Source organism: Phacochoerus africanus, chromosome 1, assembly GCF_016906955.1.
Source record: "Phacochoerus africanus isolate WHEZ1 chromosome 1, ROS_Pafr_v1, whole genome shotgun sequence".
Lineage (NCBI taxonomy): Eukaryota > Metazoa > Chordata > Mammalia > Artiodactyla > Suidae > Phacochoerus > Phacochoerus africanus.
Genome location: NC_062544.1, coordinates 76,560,435 through 76,583,616, shown reverse-complemented (window position 1 = coordinate 76,583,616; position 23,182 = coordinate 76,560,435). Strand labels below are relative to the sequence as shown.

Below are 23,182 nucleotides of genomic sequence, written 5' to 3'. Positions count from 1 at the left end.
TTAGAGGAGGATTCACTGGGCACATATTAACCAAGTGAAAACTGATCTAGGAATATTGGTATTAAGCAAATAGACTTGAAGGCATAAATAAAAACATTATTCAAAGTAAAGCGAGCCTTCAGTTATAAAAGGGAGCGGATCAGCATACATCTAGCAGTTAAGTCTCAAAATCTGTAACATAAAAATAAGCAGGAATAAACCTCAGCAATGTCTGTCCGTGGGTTTTACACAATAGAGGGTTCAGCTGTCCACTGGGTTCAGAAGGGAACTGATGTGAGACAGCATCATGAGATAAGAAAGCAAACCGTACTTCAGTCCTGTTCAGTGAAAATGCCTTTAAAAAGTTACCCATTTCCCAGTCTTCATATGTAAAGTAAAAGTGACAGCCCGGCCTCCCTGCTGTGGAAGAGGTGATGTATTTAGTAGCCTTGCTGAACCCAGGGTATGTCTCTGGGTTTTTCTTTTTATGTTACATGTGATCGCCCTACTTACACTTGCTGGAAAATATTTTGCCTTCCTCTTGTAGCAGAAGAAATGTGGAAAATGTGCTCGTATCTCCCTTTAATTTTTCTATAAGATAAGGTATCTCTATAGCCCTGTAGTTTGAGGATGGGTGTGGAGTTTGGATCCTCTGAGTGAAGACTGGGCACCAAAGAATCTAAGAGGCCTGACAACAAAACAGCTAAGCCCCAAAGTGGGGCTCCCGCCCCAAGTAGTCTCTTCATCCGTGACCTTGGTCTCAACCCCCTGATGCTTGCCTCTCACCTCCCTGAGCCTGTGCAGTGTGGAGGCCTGGTCTGCTGAGCGTCCTCATGTGCAGCGCCCCGTGGATCCCCTCCTCCAGTTTCCATGGTTCCTTCTGTTCTCAGTTAGGGAAGCCTCTTCCGTGGCCAGCCTTGTTGTCTTTTCCTGGTAAATTCCACTTCCTCAAATCCTAGGTGACCGTCAGAGCTGTCAACACAGGGGCCCATGGGGCAGCAAGAATCAGACACTGTCTTCGGTGAGAATATTTCTGCCTTGAGGTTTCTGGGGTGAGCCAGGGGTTGAAGCAGCACCTTTTACTCCTGGTTCAGAGAAAGGGAGGGACTCATCTGTTCCCGCCTCTCCCCAGCTGGGTTTCACTCCTTTCTTGTCATCTTTTGTGCATTGCTCCTGGGATTCTAAGGGGTACTTGATCTGCTTTCCTTTAAGTTGAAAGTCCTTAAGCCCAAATCTGAGCCATGCATAAAAAAACATCTCTTGTTCACTTTGCAAACATCTGTATCCAGTTTCTCTCCCTCTAGTTTTCATATAATCACCGATCGTGTGCCATACATTCTGCCAAGCACTGGGGGTGGGGGGCAGTAGGCCAGGCCTAGAGCTCCCGATGAGGTGTGGCTACCTGTCAGAGGGCCGGGCATTTCCCACTGTGTAAAACCAAGAGCCGGAAATTAGAATCCAGTTTGGTGATGAAGAAAGAAGAGGTGGTTAGAGGCAGGCCTGGGGTAGGGCAGATGGGTCTGCTGAGCAGCGCGGCTACCTGGCCTACAAGGCTGGAGTGAGGGCCCAACCGGCCAGGGCCTGGGAGCCCCGAGCAGACACCCAGCCTCTCCTCTCTGCCGGCCTCTCTTCTTTGCAAACACGCCATGAGGTGGGGGTGGCAGGGACAGACCCCAAGCAAGCTCTTCACCTTGAACCTGGCAGCGCCCTCATCTCTGGTTTCTGCTCTACCACCCCACCCCTGCCACCAGCCCCACTGCCAGGACCTGGCCCTTTAGTTCTGGCCTCTTTTCCTAGCATCTCCAGCTTCTCTACTCTTAGTTCTTTGCTTCAGGCATGAAATATTTACATACTCTCCCCTCTCTTGAAGAATGGCGCTTAATTCTGCTCTATTTTTTAGATACCAGTTGGTTTTGAAAGAATGTTGTGCCACTTTGCTCTGCCTCCCCAACACCCCTGTGACTCGCAGTCCAGCTTTATGTGACTGTGGCTGATAAAACTCCAACCAGTGGGCAGGCAGCATGATGCTTTTGCCCAGAGCCAGCACTCAGCAGTCTGTCATCCTTGACTGTGACCTGGGGCCAGCCATCCATGCATATAACCCCCACCCCCCCTTGCTGCACAGTGAAAGTCTCTGATCCTTTCTGTCCACACACACGTGATGTCCACCTTGTGTGTGTTGAGTGGTTGGAGACGGAGCTCTGGAATCCAGGCATGCAGCCATGGGCAGGGGGATGTGAGCATCACTGGACCACTTCTGGCCAGTTCTGAGTTCCCTCTGTTGCAGAGTCCCCCAGGCGGTCACAGAGGGACTGCCCTACAGAATAGGGACAGTTAAACACAGTTGGGTCAGGAGGGGCCCATAGGACCTGAAGAGAGAGCGTGGACTCTTATTGGTAGCTCCCCACCCTATTTAATAGAGCGCTCCAGGCTGTGAGGTGGCTCTGGAAGGCACTAGGCTTTGCTAAGACCACTTGCAATAGATATGATCTAGACAAACAGCGGCCTGGCTATCGAGCCAAATTACACTTTGTGTTCATAGCTTCATTTGTGGAAAGCTCTCAAGCTCTTCCCAGAGAAGAAGATGACATCGGTCTGCTGAAGTGCAGGGGGTGTGGAGTGAATGCTTTCCACAGCTTTCCTTCTCCACCCTCCTGTCTCTGACTGCTTTCCGCCCAAAGTAAATACAAGTCTTAGGGTGGAGGGAGAGCAAAGGTCATATTTTAGCTTTATGTATTTTTTTGGACAGAATGGCCTTTGGAGGCACTGAAAAATGGGAACGGAGGTGTCTTTAGTACTTAATAAAGAGGCTTATCTCATTTTCTGAAACATACAAAGGTCAAACAGATTTTGGGTTTAGGGGGAAAAGATTTCCTTTTCACAGTGAAGTTGAAGGTGGTTTAGTGTGTGTCTTGGGGTTGTATTTTAAAGGATCCTTTGTAAAATGAATTCTAAATTGTGTCCAGTTTTGAGATTTTGAATTGATGTAATGAATTTTTCTTAAAGTCAACTTCTTCAAAAGTGGCAGGATGAAGTAATTAACAGAGATTCAAAAAGGAAGTGGTGAAAGTCGGACGGTTGAATTCATTTAAAACATACTAAGTATAGGTTATTCTGTAACAGTTGTAGTGTTCTGAGAAGGAGGAACCGGAAAAGAGCCTCGTGTTTACTTGGTGGCAGCATGTCGTGGAGCTAATGCGACTTCTGCAGCCCCCCCCCCCAACTTCACTGCGGGGGAGGGGGGTGTCTTGGGCTGTTTCAGACCCTGCTGCAGCCACATTAGGAAGCATTGGACCATTTTTGCACACGGTTTGGCAGAGCCGAGAACATCCTTGAGGCTACTCTAAAGATCCGTTCCTTCTTTATGTTGTACACTGATTGTGAGTAGATGAATCCTATTGAATGAATCTTTGCTAGTGAGTTTCTGGGACATGACAGTTGCCGCCACATTGGATGTTCATGCAGAAGTTTTAAAAAAGAAGTTAAAAATGCTTTGCACATGAAACTTTTTGCAAATGATTGTGGGGAAGAAAGATGGTCTTTGACAGTTGTCTCCTCTTTTACCTTCTAAGTAGTTATCCAAGTTAATGTTCCTTTGTAGATTTAAAAAGCACCGAATACAGCAGCCAGTAAAACCAAGAAAACTCTGGTTCAAAGAAGACGCTGGTTTCGAGAGCACAGATTTCTTTCATGTGAGCAGTACTTCTCTGACGTAGCATCCTCCCAGGGGGGCCTGCTCTCCTGTCAGCTGGTCCTTTGGGATTCAGATCATTTTCTAGAGACATAACCTGTCACAAAGTTGTTCTCCAGGAAGCCATTTCTGTCAGCAACTTTTCATACGTGCCATGTAATTATCTTGTCTTCCAGTACAAAAAAGTGTGATTTTCAGGAAAGCAGACCTTACACGCTCATTCTAGATTTTCAAAAGCTAAGCAGGCTGGTTCTCTAACCCCTGGCATCGCTCCTGAACTCATTTATCTTTTGCGAGGAGGATGCCCTGAGCACAGCACGTGGGCTCTTGCAGTGTGCTCAAAATTCAGGCCTGACATGGGTTCTCCTCCTTTCTTGTCTTTTCTGAGATCAGGAAACCCTGTCTTTTTTTTAACCAGGTTCTGAATACAGCCTCTGACCGTCTTGGGTAAGACCCAGGCTGTAGCTGCTATGGATTGTAGGAGAGGAAGGTCTGATCCTCTTCTGAGAGGCTCTCGTGGTTTTTGAGTCCTAGCTATTATGAAGTTTTAATTTACTTCTCAAGAAAAAGAGGAAACTCTTTGGGCTCCCACCCTGGCCTACCCTGGAGTGTCTCCTTCATCATCACTGCAGAGATCAGTACCTCACTGCACAGACCAGGAACCCTGTGCAGGGGAGAACCCTCGGGAGGGAGAGGGGGCTGGTGGTCTCCTGTAACTCCTTTACCAAACACCCCCTCCCCACTTTAAGTCTCAGAGTCTGTGACTCAGTTTGCCCTTCTGAGAGGACCCGTGGCTAAGGCTCTCCTGACTGGTGGGCGGGTTCCTTCCCCTCTGTGTCCCGGTGTCCTGGTCACAGGGCCGCTGTGGGCACAGAACAGGTCCTCCCTCATCAGTCTGCTTATGAACACACGCAGTCAATTTTGTCCTTGGCAAAAGGAGCCAGGGCAGGTTCTGCACATGGGGAGGCTTTGGCCTTGGGTTTCAGAGAGGCCCCACTGACCCTGACTCCCCCAGCTCCTACTGCTGTGCCAAGGGGAAGCCACCAGGCCCTTCGTACTGGCTTGTTGTCCTCGAGCATAAAATGAGAAGTGAGACAAAGCAAATGCAGTCAGTGTCTCACGAAATTCAGAAATGCAATTCTTACTTTGGGACATTGACTTAGTGTCTTTACCTGCTGGCAAAGAGGTAGAAAGCTTTCAGAAGTGTAATGCTTAGTTAGCTGTTGGGAAGCACTGTCACCTGCAGATCCACTTACCAAAGACGAGAAGTAAGCAACTTCATGGCTGTAGTGACAGTTGTTGAGAAAACCGGATTCTGCTCTTAAAAATGTATGTGTGCAGCCTAAAGCCTGGTACTCTGCCTGCTCCACCCACACTGAGGTCCCATGATGCTCTGCTCGGAGCTGCTGGGCATAGCTCTGGGGGAGGGAAGCCTGTGTTCCCTAGAGCCACTGTCCCAGACGTGTTACTTCCAGTGCAGCCTCTGCTGAATAGAGAGCCTTAGTGGGCACATGTGTGCAGAACCTGTATGGCAGGAACGTGGATGCTGACAGCGGCCCCAAGCCACAGCCACGAGGGCTATCTCTGGGCCCCACTCTAGGAGGGGAGGACTTGGGGACGCCTCCGGGGAACATGCTCAGAAACCGGTCCCTAGCTGGGGGCTGTTTTTAAAAAATCTGTGTGTACATATATACACATATATTTTTAAGAAGTTTTTAGACAAATTTTGGATTTACAGAAGAATGGTGAAGATGATAGCGGGGGTTTCATACCTGTGCCCAGTTTCCCCTATTAGTAACATCCTTCATTAATAGGATAACTTGTGATATTAATGAACTAATATTGATCTGATATCAATATTACATAGTATTATGTGAATATAATTTTGAACCTGTATTGTTAGGATTAATGACATAATACTGACTAACTGAAGCCCATACTTTGTGGAGATCTCTTTAGTTTCTCCCTGTTCCAGAGTCCCATCCAGGATCATGTGGCATTTAGTCGTGATGCCCCCTTAGGCCCCCTGGGCTCTGACACTTTCTGGTCATTGGTTTTTTTTGTTTGTTTGTGGGGTTTTTTTTGTTTTTTGTTTTTGTCTTTTTAGGGCCGCACCCGTGGCATGTGAAGGTTCCCAGGCTAGGGGTCTAATCGGAGCTGTTGCCACCGGCCTACGCCAGAGCTACAGCAACATCTGCAACCTACACCACAGCTCACAGCAAAACGGGATTCTTAACCCACTGAGCAAGGCCAGGGTTCGAACCCGCAACCTCATGGTTCTTAGTCAGATTCGTTTCTGCTGTGCCACGACAGAAACTCCTGGTCATTGTTATTTTTGTTCCTGTTGTTGATGGCATCTTCACTCTTCCGCTCTCACTGCTGCGCTGTTGTGATTCTCATCGGTAGTTTAAGCTCCTCCCTCATTCATCCACAAGGAGGGGTAATTGGCTGCAGCCTGAGGCTGCGGTCCCCGAGGTGGCAGCAGGACAGGGCTTAGGCTCAGGCCCCAGACGTGAGAGTCTTTCAGTCTCATCACTCAGAGTCTCGGTGGGGATTTGCCAGTCTGCGTGGAGGGCTTCTTGTCACTGTCACTGCTGGCAGGTTGCCAGACTGCCCCACAGGGGATGTAGATACTGGGGCTGCACAGGATAGGGAGTGGACATTTGTGCAATCTGATTGTGTTGTTCTAGAGCTCTTGAAGTGGGCAGTTCAGTGTCTCTGCTAAGTTATCACTTAGGTGCCGGATGGGTCACAACGAACATATATAGACTTAAACTGTGTTTTTTAACTGTGTTTTCAGGTTCTGCAGTAGATTGAGAACTGACTGTGCTTTTCAAATTATTTCACATAATTGATTCCAAAGAAGATGGAAAGTGTACACATAGCACTTTCCTGAGTCCGGCCATGTTAGTCTTAAGGGATTCTTTGACGTCCCTCCCATCATTTCTAGAAAGAGTTCTGAAAGGCCCTTCGTTAGTAGAATTGAGGCCATTCTCATGAGACTTGGGTAGTACCGAAAAGTCCTCAGAAGATGGTTTTTCAGGTTGACAGGGAGAGGGAGGTGACTGTCAGCCTTGCAGTGTGAGAAGCAGGGCTGCACAGACTCTGCTGTGGGGACCCACATGCTGAGCAACAACACCCTGGGCGCTTGTAAGCCCAGGTCCAGAGTCAGACCTTGGGGAGTCCTGCTTCATCGCCTGCTGGCCTTGTCCACTGAGGCTGATGACAGCCCTCCTTGCTTCAGGCTCCTGATGTGTTAACGGGGCTGTGGTTTGGGTTGGATGGCCCTGTGTGGGGAGGCCCCTAGACCTAACGCAGAGTAGGTACTTAAGATGGGGCGCATGCAGAGCAGGGGGCAGTCAGCCTGTGCTGGTGGTGAAGAGCAGACCCCCCCACCCCCAACCCCCATCACTGGGCTTTGTTTTCGCTTTTAAATCCCCTGTCAACGCTGCCCCACCTCCCGTCCCCTGCCTGCCCAGGGTGGCCTGCTCCATCCCCACCATGTTGTCACGCTTGGGACATCAGGGCACACCTGCCCTGTAAGTGTGCGTCAGTGTCATCGTGGCTGACATCACCTCATGCCCATCATACTGTATGTTAATACCTGCTCTAAAATTGATTAAACTTGCAGGCATGTTGGAATTAGAGCACAAAGAACTTACTTTCCCTTGAACTGTTGACTCTAATGAGCATCTCCTAAAAAAAAGGACCTTTTCCTGTACAACCATGACACCTCCATCAAAATCAGATAACTGGCCCTCAGACCCTGCAATGTCCTTCACAGGAAGGGATCCAGTGAGGAATCATCTGTGACGTTTAGTTGTCACATGTTAGTGTCCTTCAGCCTGGAGCTGCTCCTTGGTCCTTCCTTAACTCCTGGGACCTAACATTTTGTAAGATTCCAAGCCAGTTATTTTGGAAAATGCTTCTCACTTTGGATTTGTCTGGTGTTTCCTCACAATTATACTCTGGTTCTCGGCAGGTGTGTCACAGGAGGGCTGTCATGTCCTCCTCACACCAGCCCATCAAGTGGCATAGTTTTAATGTCCTGTTGATACAGGGTTCACTTTGACCTCTGGGTTAAGGTGTGTCTGCCTGATTTCTCCCTTGTAGAGGGAGTTGTCCCCCTTTCATAATTAGTAAGTGCTTTGGGGGAAGGTGCTATAAAGATGCTGTTTGTCACCTACCCCTCCTCACTTGTGTCAGCTGGAGCTTGTGGTTTCCTGCTGAGCGGATTGGGCTCTGTGGCCATCACCATTTATGCCGATGCTCAGGTTGTCCCTCACGTGGCAGCATGCGCCTTCCCAGCCTGGCCTCTCCATCCTATCCTGTCCACACTGTTTTTGGCCTCTCCTTACATGGGGCACAGTAAGATGTTGTTAAAGGAGTTAAAGGGGATCCCGTTACCTTGGAGAGCAACAGGGCTCGCCCAGTGTATGTGGCAGAAATCGGCTCCCATATTATGCTCCATCCCCCACCCCGGAACCCACCATTTTTCCCCTGAGCCCTGGTTCCCTCAGAGGTGGGTAGGGCCTACAAGTGGGGATCGGGTCGCAAGCATGCTTATTGCTCCTGGGCCACCACTGGGCCCTCTTGGTAGATCGGGGGCAGGGGAACGAGTGTGAGTGAGTGTGTACATGCACGTTTATGCATTTGTCTATTGAAACCACATATTCACATTATTCCCCCAACTCGAGTCCAGTGGCCCAGGGTTAACTCCGGTGGTCCTCTCTGCGTATGTGTGACTCCCTTCTCCAAACCGAGGAACCTGCCTCTCGTTATCCTTAGTGTATGGCTTCTGGGATTAATGCCACTGGAAGTCCAGTCTCCACCTGGGAAGCTGCCCACTGCAGGGGTGCCCTGTGCCCCTTGGGGTTCAAACTCCCTGCAGGGGCACCCTCCCCACACTCCTGGCCACCACCGCCTCACCCAGGAGATGCTGATCCTGCTTGGCCGTGGGACTGAACTGCTGGGAAAGGAGATGGAGGATGGATTTAGCCTGTTTCTCAGGGGGAGGCTTCTCAGAGACCTGAGTTCTGTTCTTTCCTGAACTGGGCCTTCCAGCCTGTCCCATCCACACCCCATCCCCAGACGGCAGGCCTCTCCCTGGTGGTTCCCTTCAGCAGTACTGGGTCTCTGATATACTTGTTTATTTGAGGAACCCATTTGCATCCTCTCATTTATCAACAGTTAAAATGGAGTAATTTTCAGGAGTTCCCTTTGTGGTGCAGTGGAAACAAATCTGATTAAGAATCATGAGGTTGCGGGTTCGATCCCTGGCCTCGCTCAGTGGGTTAAGGATCCAGCATTGCTGTGGGCTCTGGTGTAGGTCACAGATGCAGCTCGGATCTGGCATTGCTGTGGCTGTGGCATAGGCCAGCAGCTGTAGCTCTGATTCGACTCCTAGCCTGGGAACCTCCTTATGCTGCGAGTGCAGCCCTAAAAAGCAAAAAATAAAAATAAAAGTAATTTTCAGAGTATATTAGACACTCATTTACACTTAATTCTCAACTTTTTAGAACTCTGGCTGCTTTATAACCATTATCATTATCATTTCCTTTTTGTTAAAAAAAAATATATCCCCTGGAGTAGAAAAGAGATAAGCATGGAATTACTGATAAGTAGAAACACATGAAAAGAGACAGCAACTTATGTTTGTTTGCACGTTAACCTTTTCACTGGCTCTTGGGGAATTATCATAAAGCAGTATATCATACTGAAAGACACAAAACTGGAACTCTCCACTCTGTCATAAAACTGGGAGAAAAAGTGAAGCAGGCACTTGCGGCTAAGTTCCGTCTCCTGGCTGCGTGGCAGCAAAAAGCTGAAAGCCCTTTATGAGTCACGGGCCAGCCAGCAGCTGCCCACGGGTACCCCATCACCACTTCAGACATTTAGCAGCCTCGAAGAAGAATGGAAAATGCTGTCCTGAATCCTGCAATCGTCTCTTCCCATTCCATCTTTCCGTTTGATTTACAGGAATAACTGGGGGCATCACACACTGACTGTTGCCGAGAGTTACGGCTCCCAGACTGGCCAGTTTGATTTTCATTCACCTCCTGTGTCTCTGAATGTTCTCTCGTGCAGAACACATACACCAATGCGGATAAATTACTGGAGGCGGCAGAGCAGCTGGCTCAGACTGGGGAGTGTGACCCAGAGGAGATCTACCAGGCTGCCCATCAGCTGGAGGACCGGATACAAGATTTTGTACGGCGAGTGGAGCAGCGGAAGGTCCTCTTGGACATGTCGGTGTCCTTCCACACCCACGTGAAAGAGGTGAGGAGGCGTCAGAGGCCAGGCCGGAGCCTTGGCTGGAAGGGCCTTGAACACCCTGGGAGGACTGGGGACGGTTGTGATGTGAGACCGTGAACCAGAGGTGGCCAGCGGGGACATGTGGTCCATTTGCACTGGTGGGAGCTGAACTGGCCTTGTTGCGGCTTCCTCACCACCTGGGTGCATGTGTGCCATTGCAGAGGTGACATCTGCCAGGACGGACCGTGAGGCTGGGGGTGGCTGGGGAGCTGTGGATCCGGAGGGGATCAGGGAAAACAGGAGTTAAAGGGGATCCCGTTACCTTGGAGAGCAACAGGGCTCGCCCAGTGTATGTGGCAGAAATCGGCTCCGTGCACGTTGCGGTTGGAGCTGTGGCACTTCCTTTCTGCCAGTCAGCCTGTCACATGCTGAAGTCACAGCCACCTTCTGTTTTTATCAGGCTGTGTGGCTATTCTCAGATCCTCGTGGAAGTGCATTGTACATGTTGAACTTAAACATACCAAAGCCAGCATGGCCTTACTTTTAATAATATTAAAGCTACTTTCATAGGCAAGCTCTTGCTGATAAACTAGCCTCAGAATAAGAAATAACATGTTACTTGGTATGTGGAAAGCAGGTGGGTATTAATTATGCCTTATGTATATGTTATTCTTAGTGAAAATCCTAGAAAAATTACAGTCGAAGAAAGTGTTATGTAGCTTTTCAGATAGAAAGCTTTATGATAAAAACTAAAGTTTTCAGTAGGACTTCAAATTGAGTAAGGATGTCAACTTACTGCTTCTTATTTCTAAGGAAAAAAGATTCTCCATTTCACAGCTCTTTATAAATTGGATATGAGGGGCCCTTTTAGGTTATGTGGGGTTAAGTTCCTGAAGGCTGTGGTAAAGGCTAGGAAGCAGGATCTGGAAGAGTGAGACTGGAGGGGCCTAGGCCTGGCCTGCCTTCTTTAAAGGCTTTAGAGATCAGGGGCCAATTAATTTGTTTAAAGGAAAAGAACTTCACTGCCAGGTCCAGGATCTTGGTCAGTCAACCCTTGACCCGGCCGTTTGTAGCATGAAAGTTTGCCTCCAGGTGAACCACCCCCAATTCCAACTCTGAAACTTTGTGAGCCCAGGAAGATAGCTTAGAAGGCATTTTTGGCAAACTGCTGGGACCCTGTGCCCCTTCTGCAAAGGGGCTGGTGCTTGGTGGGCCCTGGGTGGTTGTTAAAACTGAAAGCTGCTTTACTAACACCACGACTAAAATAAACGTCAGAGTGATTATAATGAAACTGTTTTTCCCAAGGACACACGTTAAGTGGACGTTGGTCCATGGCAGTGTCTGATGCCCGGTGCACATGTCACCAGTTCTTTACTCCGCTCCAATCAGGCCGCAACCAGCAGCTAGTCTCCTGGCCTCTGTCCATTCTCTCCCAGCCTCCTGCAGCCCTGCCCCTGGGAATATAAATTTGAGTAGGACAGGCCCTTGCTTCTGAACCATCAGTGATGCTTTGTGGGTGTGGAGCACCAGCCTGACATCCCACAGCATCCACGTGGTCTGGTCCACAGTTGGATGTACTGCTTCCCTTCACTTCCCCAGGCAGAGTTAGCTGTTCTCCCTATATCTCTCTAAAACTTTCTTTGTAGCACCTGTTCTAGCACTTGTCTCATTTTGGTATAGTTGTGTGTTACTCCTCTTTTCCATTAGTATTGGTATGCTGGCTTCTCTTTCTCTTATGCCTTTTTACACCCTAAATGAGAGAGAGATTATGTGTGAAAATGCAGATTGTGTTCATTGGGTTCTGACAGACAGAAAGCAACCTGGACCTTCTGGAGGGAAGCGTGGTAGGTGGCGGCTGGCGTTCCTTATTCGGGCTGCAGGGGGCGCTGTGGCCCTGGGAGGAACAGGGAGGAAGGGCTGGCTGCCTGGCAATGTTGACACACTGAGCTGAGGGAAAGGGAAACGGCAGGGCAGCAGGCCTGTTGTCTGGAACAAGCAGGTGTTTGTAATAGGATGTTTGTGTGACATGCCTTCGGAATATTTTTTAGCAGGATTTGTGAAGATTTAGCTGCATTTAGGACCCAAAAGGCTTTTCCCATGAAGCAGAATTTATGACTTACATCACCTTTCCACCTTTGTTACGGTTCTCAAAACGCAGGTACTAAATGAAACTAGGAAGAAAGCCTTCTACAAAAACTGTTCTTCAGAGACCATTGGATTTTGTAACATCAACAGCATTTTTAAGCAGAAGCTCTTACAGTGAAAACATTCCAGGTAGCAAACTGTAGAGTCTATCTGTTCACTGGATTTGGAAATTCACTGAAAAGGAAAAATGCATTTTGTTTTCTCGACTTAACGCTGTAGAAACCAATTGTACATGTGAAATTTGTAAACTAAGGAGAGCTTAATTTTGTTTGAAAGGTTAAGTGGTTCACCTTTCCTTTTTGAGAATTTTCAGCGCATCCATTCTTCCCTTTTTATGTGAAAGACCATCACAGTAGCAGAGAAACTGGTAGGTTTACCATGATTTGGTTCCTCTTAAACGTGTGCCCCCAGAGTGACCTGGCCCGGGAGGGATTTGGTGACAGGTGGAGGGGTGCCCAGCAGGACACACAGATGCCGGGGGACTGGGAGGGCAGACATTTAGGGACACTGGCCACACTCAGAGCGGACTGTCTCAGTCTTCCCTGCCTTCTGCTTGAACTTCATTTTTTAGCCCCAAGCATTTTCTCGGTAGATTTATTTGTCCCTGACTAGGCCCAGAATCTTCCTCAGTCTCCCCTTTTCTCCTTGAGGGTTTGCCACGAATGCCCTCAAACTCGCAGAGTTTTATGCAGGAAGGAGTGGTGTCTCCAGTCATTACGTTTAGAAACAGGCCATTGGAAGAAAACTCAGATTCCTTTAGAACGAATTTCATTACAAATTTTAAAACAAAATTAAAAATGACAGAAGAGCAAAGAGGAGGAAGTCATGCTAATTAAATGTGTTTTCATCAAGTCACTAAATATTTTAACATATCAGATGAGTAAAAAATTGCTGAACAGTTTAAGTTATTGAAGTTAATCTTTCTCAAACAGACCATACAATTTAAAATTATACAGAGGGAGATAGGAAAAGCAGCTTGCCCTTTTTCATTTAGGCAAATGTACGAAGCTTTTTAGAAGTTAACTGTCAAAGGCGCTGCCAACAGGGAGGTCAGCCTTCTTCGCTCCCAGGTGTCCAGCGGTGGTTTTATCTCTCAGTTTCTATGGAGTGTAGCTCTCTCTTTTTTGCAGTAAATTTCTGGCTCTGTGAGAAGCAAGTAATACAAAGGTGATCTCATGAACAGCCAGCTTTGCCAAGGTGCCAGATCAAGGTGTTATCTGCCCAGCATTGGCTCAGGTGTTCTTTTCAGGTCACACCTGGAGGAAGGTTGGTGGCTGTAAGTCTTACCTCAGACCAAGCAGTTCAGTGTGGAGACATGGGACTGCACTGTCTTACCCCCAGAGCACAGAACATTCAGGGCTTGAACACGGGAAGAGACAGAAGAGGAAAAATTGTTGACCCTTGAATAGCATGGGTTTGAACCAGGCAGGTCCACGTGTACGTGGATGTTTTCCAGTCGTAAACTCTGCAACACTGTGCTCTCTGCAGTTGGTTGAATCTGTGGATGCAGAGGGGCTGTGGATGCGGAGGGCTGACTTAAATGGTACCTAGATTTTCAACCATGCCGAGGGTCAGTGCACTTAATCCTGGAGTTATTCAAGGGTCAACTGTTTTTTAACATAGGTGACAATGTTTTATACCTTGAGGTTAAATACAGAAGGTGGTTGATGGAGGTATCAGCCCCAATTTCACCTTAAACCCAGATTTGGAAGTATCCTGGGACCCTTTCCTCATTTTTTTTTTCCCCCTCTGAAAGGAATTCAGGAGATGTTTATCCTCCTTTCAGAAGACTTGAAGACTGATCATCTGTCTTTTTTTTTTTTTTTTTAAGTTTTTAAAGGAGTATTGTGGTATTTAAAAGGAGTGTCGATCAGCCTTTCATAAATTTGATTTTAAGAGAGTTACTGCCCTCATATTTTGTCTTCTACCTCTTCATCTCTCTTTCCTTCAGTATTTGTAGCATTTTATTCACATCGATTCTGATTGCAGTTCTCCCGTGATCAAGCCTTTGTTACCTGTCTTCCTTTCCTTTTTAACGCATTGTCCACTGTTTATTCCTACTTTCCTTCACTCTTTCACTCATTCATTCCAAAGTATCTCCCAAGCCAAGTGTAACACACAGGAAGGGAAGACAAAGATGAGTGACCAACAGAACATCCTTCTGCTTTGGTATATCTCATAGGTATTTTACACATTTGTTTCTCTTGGTAGAGGTTAAGTTACTTGAAGCCTGGCACAATGCCTCACTTATCTTCATAGCCTGCCTCCCAGACTTAGCAGATACTCAGCCTGTGGAACAAATGATGCCTATTTCTAGCACGTCATTTGGAGATTTAATGATAGAGGGACATCGTTCCATTTTCAGATATAGCAAAGGCATAATTATTTCCATCCATTCGTACTCTTCAACTTCATTCTCAAAATTAGGTCTCGAGTTAATTGATAATTACCTTTGAAATGCATGGGTTATATGAGGCAACCAGGTGGTGACATTGAGTTCTCAGCCAGAGTGTATTTCTGGAATTGATTCCGTGGCCCTGAGCTGGTTTTTGTTCCCTTGATTCCCAGAAGCCCTGGTTTCCCAGGAAAGATCACTCCCATTTGAATCGGGCTGCGATTCTTGCTGGGTTAAGTAAAGAAGGCTTTTGGTTCTGCTTCTCAAACAGCACAGTGAACTGGGATGAGTTGTTGTTTGGGGTGATGCCTGGGAGAAGAGGAACCTTTCATTTTATTCAGAAGTTAGAAATAAAGGCCTCCCAACCACCTGGAGATTTTCGGTCCCAGCACACCAGCCTGGCTTCATTTTCATGCCTCGTGGTTAAGCAGGCAGACCTCTTTCTTTACTCTCAGGCCTGTGCCAAGCTCTCCCTGGGGAGCAGGGACAGAGCCATGGGGCCTTGCTCTGTGGTCTTTGAAGGGTCACTGGAAAGTGGGAGCCCTGCTCCTTGGGGTGTGGAGCTTTCCCAGATGCCTCTCCTGCCATCCTCACCGAGTGTGAAAACCTATCCAGCACCCTCCCACCCAGCCATGGCCTAAAGGGCCAGATCCTTTTCACTCTTTTCTTGTGGAATGGACAACCAGTTGGGCATCTGGTGGTTAAACTGATTCGGGAAATTGACCAAGGTAGCTTTGCTCCTTGAGAAGACCAGCTGCCCCTCTATGGATCTTGTGGTCACTGGCAATCTCTGTACAGGCCTGCTCGTTAGCCGTGACCTTCCATAGGAGGCCTGTGTCTGTTCTGAATAGCATGCCTCTCTGCAGAGGAGGAACGCCTGAGTGATCCCAGCCTCTGGAGCATCGGATTCCTCCAGATCCCTATGTCTCCTGTGCAGAGGTCTCTAAAATTTGGTTCCTGACTTTCAAGCCATTTATTTTGACCTTCTCAGCTACTTTTGCTGGTGACTCATCTGTCCATGGTCTCTAAAATAAGTTGCTTGTTTGTTCATTCCTATAGATGTATGATACCTTTTAAACACATTTCCCAGCTTCATTTTTTTTAAACTTTTTATTTTGAAATATTTATAATCACAGAAAATTGGGGAAAAAACAGAAAATGAGGTCCCTGCACTCTTCTCCCAGCATCCCCCAGCAGTCACAGCTCTTGTAAGCACAGTGCAGGAAAGTGACTTTGCCATGCTCCCCAGAGTTTTTTCTGGTTTCCCCAGATGTGCATGCACTCATGGTGTGTTTGTGTGTGTGTGTGTGTGTGTGTGTGTGTGTGTGCGTGCGCGCGCACGCACGCACGTGTACACACACAGGCACATGTGGGTACACAGGCGTAATTTCATGTAGTTTTATCCTGTGTGTATTACTGTGACCACCACGACTTTGAGCTTCCAGGGTCATCCCATCACCAGTGGGCTCCCTTGTGCCTCCTTGTATCCAAACCCAACCACCACCCCATCTCTGATCCCTGGCAACCACTGACCTGTTGTTCTCCATCTCTGAATGCTTTTGAAAATGTTACGTAAATGGAATTACTCAATATGTACCTTTTTGAGATTGCTTTTTCTACTTAGCAAAATTCCCCATTATTGCTGTATCAGTGCTTTATAGCTGAGTAGAACATCATGGGATGGGTATATCACGGTTCTCTAACCATTTAGTTTTATTTTTAATACTTATTTATGTATTTTTTTGGTCTTTTTGTCCTTTTAGGGCTGCACCCGCGGCATATGGGAGGTTCCCAGGCTAGGGGTCTAGTCAGAGCTATAGCTGCTGGCTTACATCAGAGCCACAGAAATGCCAGATCCAAGCCGCATCTGCGACCTACACCACAGCTCACGGCAATGCCAGATCCTTAACCAACTGAGCGAGGCCAGGGATCGAACCCACAACCTCTTGGTTTCTAGTCGGATTTGTTTCCGCTGCACCGTGACAGGAACTCCCATTTAAAGTTCTGGCTCTTACCAAACCGAGAAGCTGGGGACCTTCATGTACAGGTTTTTTTGCACATGCTTAAGTTTTCATGGCTCTGGAATAAATCCCTAAGAGTATGATTGCTTGGTCCTTTGGTAAATGCCTATTGTTCTAAAAGAAACTGCCGGAATGGTTATACCATTTTACACTCCCACTTGAAATGTATGAGTGATCTTTAGCTTTTTAGCATCTCAGGAGTCCAGGATTGCTTTGATGTATTTGTCAGTGGGAAAGGTTAAGTAAGATAAATGCACAACATTTCAGGATGTAAAGTTTACCTTATATGATCAAATCTCAATAACTTTTACTTTTAATATGCAGTTCCTTGGACGAACTCTCTAAATTCACTCTTTCTTTTTTTCTCTTTTTCGGCCACACCCATAGCACATGGAAGTTCCTGGGCCAGGGATCAAAATCAAGCCACAGCTACAACCCACGCCACAGCCGTAGCAGTGCAGATCCTTACCCCACTCAGCCACAGTGGGAACTCCCTAAATGTGGTCTTAAATTTTTGTTTTCTTCAGTTTATTTACCTGATATGGATACACACAAACAGGTAGCCACAAACCAGAGAAGGGAAGAGGAAGCTAATGGCCTACAGACATCCATTGTGTCATTGGTCCTTGCAAGATGGGGGGTTAGATTTGACTTTGGCCATTCAGTTGCTCCCCACTGGTTTAACAACTATGTTTTCACATCATTTGTGGTATGTGGTATTTTTAAAAATAGGAGGTCTTCTCATAGTTGGAAATGTGCAAAAAAATAAGTCTAGTCACTTATGCTTTCCTTTCTATGAAAATGTAGTCTTTATTAAAATACTTAAGTATATTACAGTGTAACACATCCCCTTACTGAAGTGGCTGAGTGCCCTGGGGTAGGCCACTCTGCACTGCCACCGCAGCTTTCTCACCACAGAGTTGAGAATAACACCTCTGAGGGCTGTGGACCAACTAAGTGAAATTTCACACTCACCATTGTAGCTGCCAATGAGTATGCCTGCGCTGCCTCCTCATTTGCATTGCAACTTACTTGACCAGAATACAGATTTCAGTGTAAGACAGAGAGGTGTAAATACCTAGGTATGAATCCTGACACCTTCCTTACTCATCTTTGAGCAGTAAGAGCTGCTTAATCTATTTCCATTGCACTTTCTCAGAGTTAGCCCCTCACTCCGACCTTCACAGCAGCAACCAGAGGCTTTCTGGGTGTGAGGCCCCCCGACTCTGTGTCTGATCAGAGCCAGCCCCTCACTCCAACCTTCATAGCAGTGCTCAGAGCCTCTCTGGGTGTGAGGCCCCTGGCTCTGTGTCTGACCCCATCCTCAGAGCAGAGGAGACTGTTAGAGGGAACCTTTGCTCGTGGCTCCATTCATGTTGACATACATTGCTTTGTTCACATCACTCACTGCTTTTGTTCCCAGCCGAAGCTGCAAATAAACGAATTGTTATTTTTTCACCAAATAAATATGTAAAACCTTTGGGTTTAGCCATTGGGGAAAGAGGGATGTCACTACCTAAAAGGAAAATCCTTTTTTCAGTTTAGTTTTAATTAATACATATAAAACATTACTTTATCTTCCTAGAGAATGGTTTAAAATTGGTTTAAATTCATGAATTTTCTGTTTCTTCTTATTTCCCAATATTTTCAGGTATAGAAACATTTTAGATCAATAGAGAAATTAGAAGTTAGTGTGTAAAAGTGCAGAGAACTTTAATATATCTGACACAGAAGGCCCCTTAGTGGAGATTATTGAATGAATGAATTAATAATATGCTATCTTAAAATTCCCTTCTGGTGCAACAGGTTAAGGATCTGGGATTGTCGCCGTAGTGGCTCAAGTCACTGTTGTGGCTCAAATTGGATCCCTGACCTGGGATCTTCTGTATGCTAAGGGCGTGGCCAAAAACCAAAATATAACAAATAATATGCTATCTTATGTTTATTTGTAATTCACTATTACAACAGGGATTGAACATATATCCCTCTGTTCTGACTATGGATTTTATCATTTATTATTGAAGGGTCACTTCTAAATGGAGAGTCACAAACATCTGCTTTAATTAGTTGTTCGTAGGAGTTCCCATCATGGCACAGCGGAAACAAATCCGACTAGGAACCATGAGGTTGTGGGTTTGATCCCTGACCTCGCTCAGTGGGTTAAGGATCTGGTGTTGCCGTGAGCTGTGGTATAGGTCACAGACGTAGCTCGGATCTGGTGTTGCTGTGGCTCTGGCTTAGGCCAGCAGCTACAGCTCCGATTCACCCCCTAGGCTGGGAACCTCCATATGCTTTGGTTCCCCCCCCAAAAAAAATTAATTGTTTGTAAATTAGCCTCAATTAAGGTAACCAAGAAGTGAGGCACTTCTACAGAAGCTCAGGAAACATGACATTATAGGTCTTAAAATGCCCAGCTGAAAATGGATGTATGTGTCATCATGTTTACTTGTTTGACTTCTTTTAAGAGAGCATTTTTAATCTTCCCAATTTCTTTCTTTCTCTTTTCTTTTCTTTTGGTCTTTTTAGGGCTGCATCTGCAGCATATGGAGGTTCCCAGGCTAGGAGTCTAATCGGAGCTGTAGCCGCTGGCCTATATCACAGCCATAGCAACACCAGATCTGAGCCAAGTCTGCGACCTACACCACAGCCCATGGCAGTGCTGGATCCTTAACCCACTGAGTGAGGCCAGGGCTCGAACCCGCAACCTCATGGTTCCTAGTCGGATTCGTTTCTGCTATGCCATGACGGGAACTCCAATATTCTTAATTTCTTATTTTGTTAGCTTCATAAACTAAATGTGATAAAGCTTTGGTTAATTAAGAGAATTAAACTGTACGTGTATCTCCGTCATGTACTGTTTTGTTACTGACTGTTGTCGTTCTGGTTGAATAGGTGGTAGAAAGGCTGATCACCAGCATTGTTTTGTCAGAAAGCTTGAAAGCTCTAGGTAAGCTGGGCCTGTAGAGACTGTAAAGGCTTCTTTGGTTTTGTTGTTTGGTTTCTTTTTTTTTTTTTTTTTTTTAAAGCACAAAACTCAGAACCACAAGATCAAGAAAGGGCCTTCTGCTTGGGACTGATGATGTTGATGGATACAAGTTAATGACCGAAATGGATGAAGGTTTTATAAGAATAAACGTATTTCTTCTAATTGAGTTCAAGCCTCTATTCCAAGACAAATTAAATCCCTGGGTAGTGAAAGAACTTGATAATTAGATCACCAAATTTGGTCTATTGATCTCTAAGGAACTGTGGAAAAGGAAGAGATGACCCAAAGGCCAAAAATGCACTTGAGCATTTTTAAGAAGATAGATTTCACATATTACTCAGGTTGAGGTCAGTCCTAAGCAGAGTTCTAGAACAGACAGTCTATAACCTCCAGGAAAGAAAGGAGCAAATTACCATGGGAACTTTATCTCATTCTTTACTAAGTTACTGATTTGATGAAGAGTATGTGGCACAGTGGACTTAGCGGGCGTCTGACCAGGTGTTTGACAATCAATTTGTATTCAAGATAGAATGGGGCTGAATGGCTGTGAAAAAGAATCCATTGTGGATGTTGGTTAACCTAAGACCAAGGCTGTCCTTATTCACCCATACGGATCTCTGAGCAGACTGTGCAGGAGAAAGTGTTTGCGATAGTAGGACATTACTCATTCACAGCATGGGAATAAGGAAGTGATTTCCAGCCCAGGCCCACAATCGGATCAGCTTGCTGACGAAGCGGGTGATGGGAGATGGTAGATCAGTCACCCCAGAGGGGCCTGAGGCCCCACAGGCTGATGGCTCTAATCCCCAGTGTCTCCTTCTATAGGGGGGTAACCTGTGCAGATGTTTTTGAACTGACTCCACTAACATACTCAGAACTTTTATGTCGATCTTGAGCCATAGAGCCAGGATAGACTTGGTACTGAGGCAGAAATAATTGTGGCTCCATTAAAAACCTTGTAAGTGAGACCAGCCATGGGGGGTGTTGCTCAGTGGATGACGTCAGCGGGGCTGGAGGACGTTTCCACTGCAGACCTCTCTCTGCACTCACAAGGCCTGTAGTGGGCAGGTTGGCGTGGAGGGCAAGATTCTCAGAGTCTAGACCAGGGTCTGCCAAAAATGCTAGGTGGTAAAATAGAATCTGAAAAGATCCCGGCAAGAGTAAGTCCAGTTTGGTCACAGAAGTTTCGTTCATGGGTTTTAAAATCTGAGTCTGTTTCGAATCAGAAGTAGGCAGGTTATAGAGGTAGGGCCACAGGGGTGGCAGTGGCACGTTTCTAACAAAGACTATTCCTGCACATGTTCGTGGACAGTGTCCATGATAATTCCTGACCCAGGGTGACATAGTAAAAGGAGGGTCATGACGGGAGATGGTCATCTCGCCTGCTTGCACCATGTGTGGTGCTGTCTTCAGGGCTTCAGCCCCCAGGTTGGGAGGGAGGAGAGTTTAGAGGAGCGAGCTGGCGCTGGTGGGGATGGCAGGGCTGGCAGGCAAGGGATGAAGGCTCGAGAGAGGGAGGGCAGGCTGCAGAGACGGGCACTGTCTCAGAGATCTGAAGAGCTTGAGAGGAATAGCACTTTGATTCTGAGGTTGATTTGCCCCCCCATCCCTCGTACATTTCCTTTCGTCACATTAAAGCATCTTTATCACCCACTCAAGAGTAAAAAAACTCTTACTCCTTAGTCAGGTGACAGGCATGTGCCCCAAAGCACCAGTTGGTCATTTCATCCTGAAGAACATGCCTTTCGTGGCTGGAAGAGTTCCCCTTTGCTCCCTGCTTCCTCTCCCTAAAACGGAATCACATTTTATATGCATAGCAGGTGCCCTTGAAATTCCGTCTGCAAGTTGCCAGTGAAACCGCCTACTTCTGCTCTTGGTTTTTTATACTTCCCATGCTGGCCTTACGGCTCACCCATCCCCAACAGTACCTGATTGTCTTTGTCAAAAACAAGAGTAGGGAAATGGATACCAGTGGTGGCAGCTTCTGTTTGCTGAGTGCTCCCACACATCTGTGGTCCTTTCACTTGATTCTCAGATTGGCTTTGCCTCTTAGGGAAGACATACATGGTAATCCCCGCTTCATCCTCGAGAAAACTGAAGGCAATGCACTCCGAGGACTCCCCCAAGGTCACTTGGGATGAGGACCCTCGCCTGGTGTGCTGTGCTCCCACTTTGTCGTGGACGAGGCTTGATCCTGCATTCAGACTGTGTGGAAGAGAGGTTGCAGCTGGAGCAACCCCTGGATCTCAGGGCTTCAATCCCACCACCCGCTGAACCTGGTGGAAACATCCCTTTCCCAGGACCCCCCTACCCCAGTGAGTTCCTCTCGGAGCTCTCTCTAGTGAGGAAAGGGCTTTTCAGGGGCTTTCTCCCCTCAGAGCTTCAGTTCCCTCTTTAGGCTTCACCCAGTACCCAGGTGTGGGGAAGGGGCTAGGGTGGAGTTCCACCTGGGTCAGACCTAGCCTGGTGCTGGATCCACGACCAGGCTCTCCCACACCTTTATCATAGGACTTTTCTCCCCAGAATCCCATGTGTCCTCCTAAGTCAGCCTCTTCTGTGGATGCTGGACAGTGACCCAAGTCTGTGCACACTTGCACCCTAGTCTGGGCTGTGTTCCAGTTCTCCTCTGTGGTGTGCTCTTGGCCACTACCCGGATGGCCTCCAGGGGGCAGCATTGCCTAGAAGCCGATCCGCACTACTGAGAATGTGGATAGAATGCAAGTCCTCTCCCCTGTCAGGCAGATTTATGGCTTTCTTGTAAAACATAACAGTATGCACAGAAGTATAGTTTTGTTTTTTTTTTTCACCCTTAGGAAGTCTATAGTGAAAATTTCACAGGCATTCTAAAGACTTTTTCTCATTCCTTTATTCAGAAGTTCTTTCAGGCATCATATGTACCACTTTAAAAGCCTAAAAATAGACTTTGCCTGAATCATATTGTATCATGACATGTTTCAGTTCATCGTCAGTCGGCATTAGAAATGACCTTTCTCTGAGACTTTTTCCCTCCAAGTTGAATGAGAATAATCTAAAGGGGCAAAGGCACTATGGGCATTTTAATTTTGAATGTAAATGTAGCCTTGTTCCTTCCCATCTGTCATTTTTCCCTTTTCAATTGCGTGATCCCGGGATCGACCCCTGTGGACTCCATAGCTCAGCCCTTTGCTGGTCCCTCAGCTGGCCATGTTTCACCCACCAGCATGGATGTGTGCTGAAGTGTCCAGGGTGTTAAGGGAATAAGCTAGGGCTTTCAGAACTTACCAGGAGGTAAGGAAAGGGTTTGACCCACAGATACTCCTGGCACTTCCCCTGCAAGCAAGGGGAAGAGAGTTCTGTAGAATCTGGACCAATTCCAGCATCTTTTCCTCATACTGCACTATTTTTAGTTGTAGGAAGGTTTAAATATGGGATGGTGTTAAGTTTACCAGACTAAGGGACATATTTTGAGCAATTGGTAGGAACTTGGACATATTTTGAAAGTGTTCTTTTCCAGAGAAAGAACACTTTTAAAATGTTGTGATTTTTTTTTAATCAGAATTTTTCTTATAGGAAAAAAACTGGAATAGTGGCTAACATATACTTAATTTCTTCACTTCATGTGTATCATCTTGTTTAATCTTCTCAGTAACTCTCTGAGGTAGACATTATTGCCATACCCATTTTATAGATGAAAACGCTGAGACCTGGATCCAGGTAAGGAAATTGCCCCA

General features: G+C 46.7%; 1 protein-coding gene across 8 annotated transcripts in view; it reads left to right on the top strand.

Annotated features, from left to right (window-relative positions):
- The window catches only part of TRIO (trio Rho guanine nucleotide exchange factor), a 229,759-nt gene that overhangs the window by 63,860 nt on the left and 142,717 nt on the right, over positions 1-23,182 (top strand). For all 8 annotated transcript variants that reach the window (XM_047768042.1, XM_047768034.1, XM_047768051.1 and 5 more), the window contains one exon: positions 9,758-9,949. In XM_047768042.1, the coding sequence (XP_047623998.1) occupies positions 9,758-9,949 (192 nt within the window). The remainder of the gene's footprint in view (positions 1-9,757; positions 9,950-23,182) is intronic.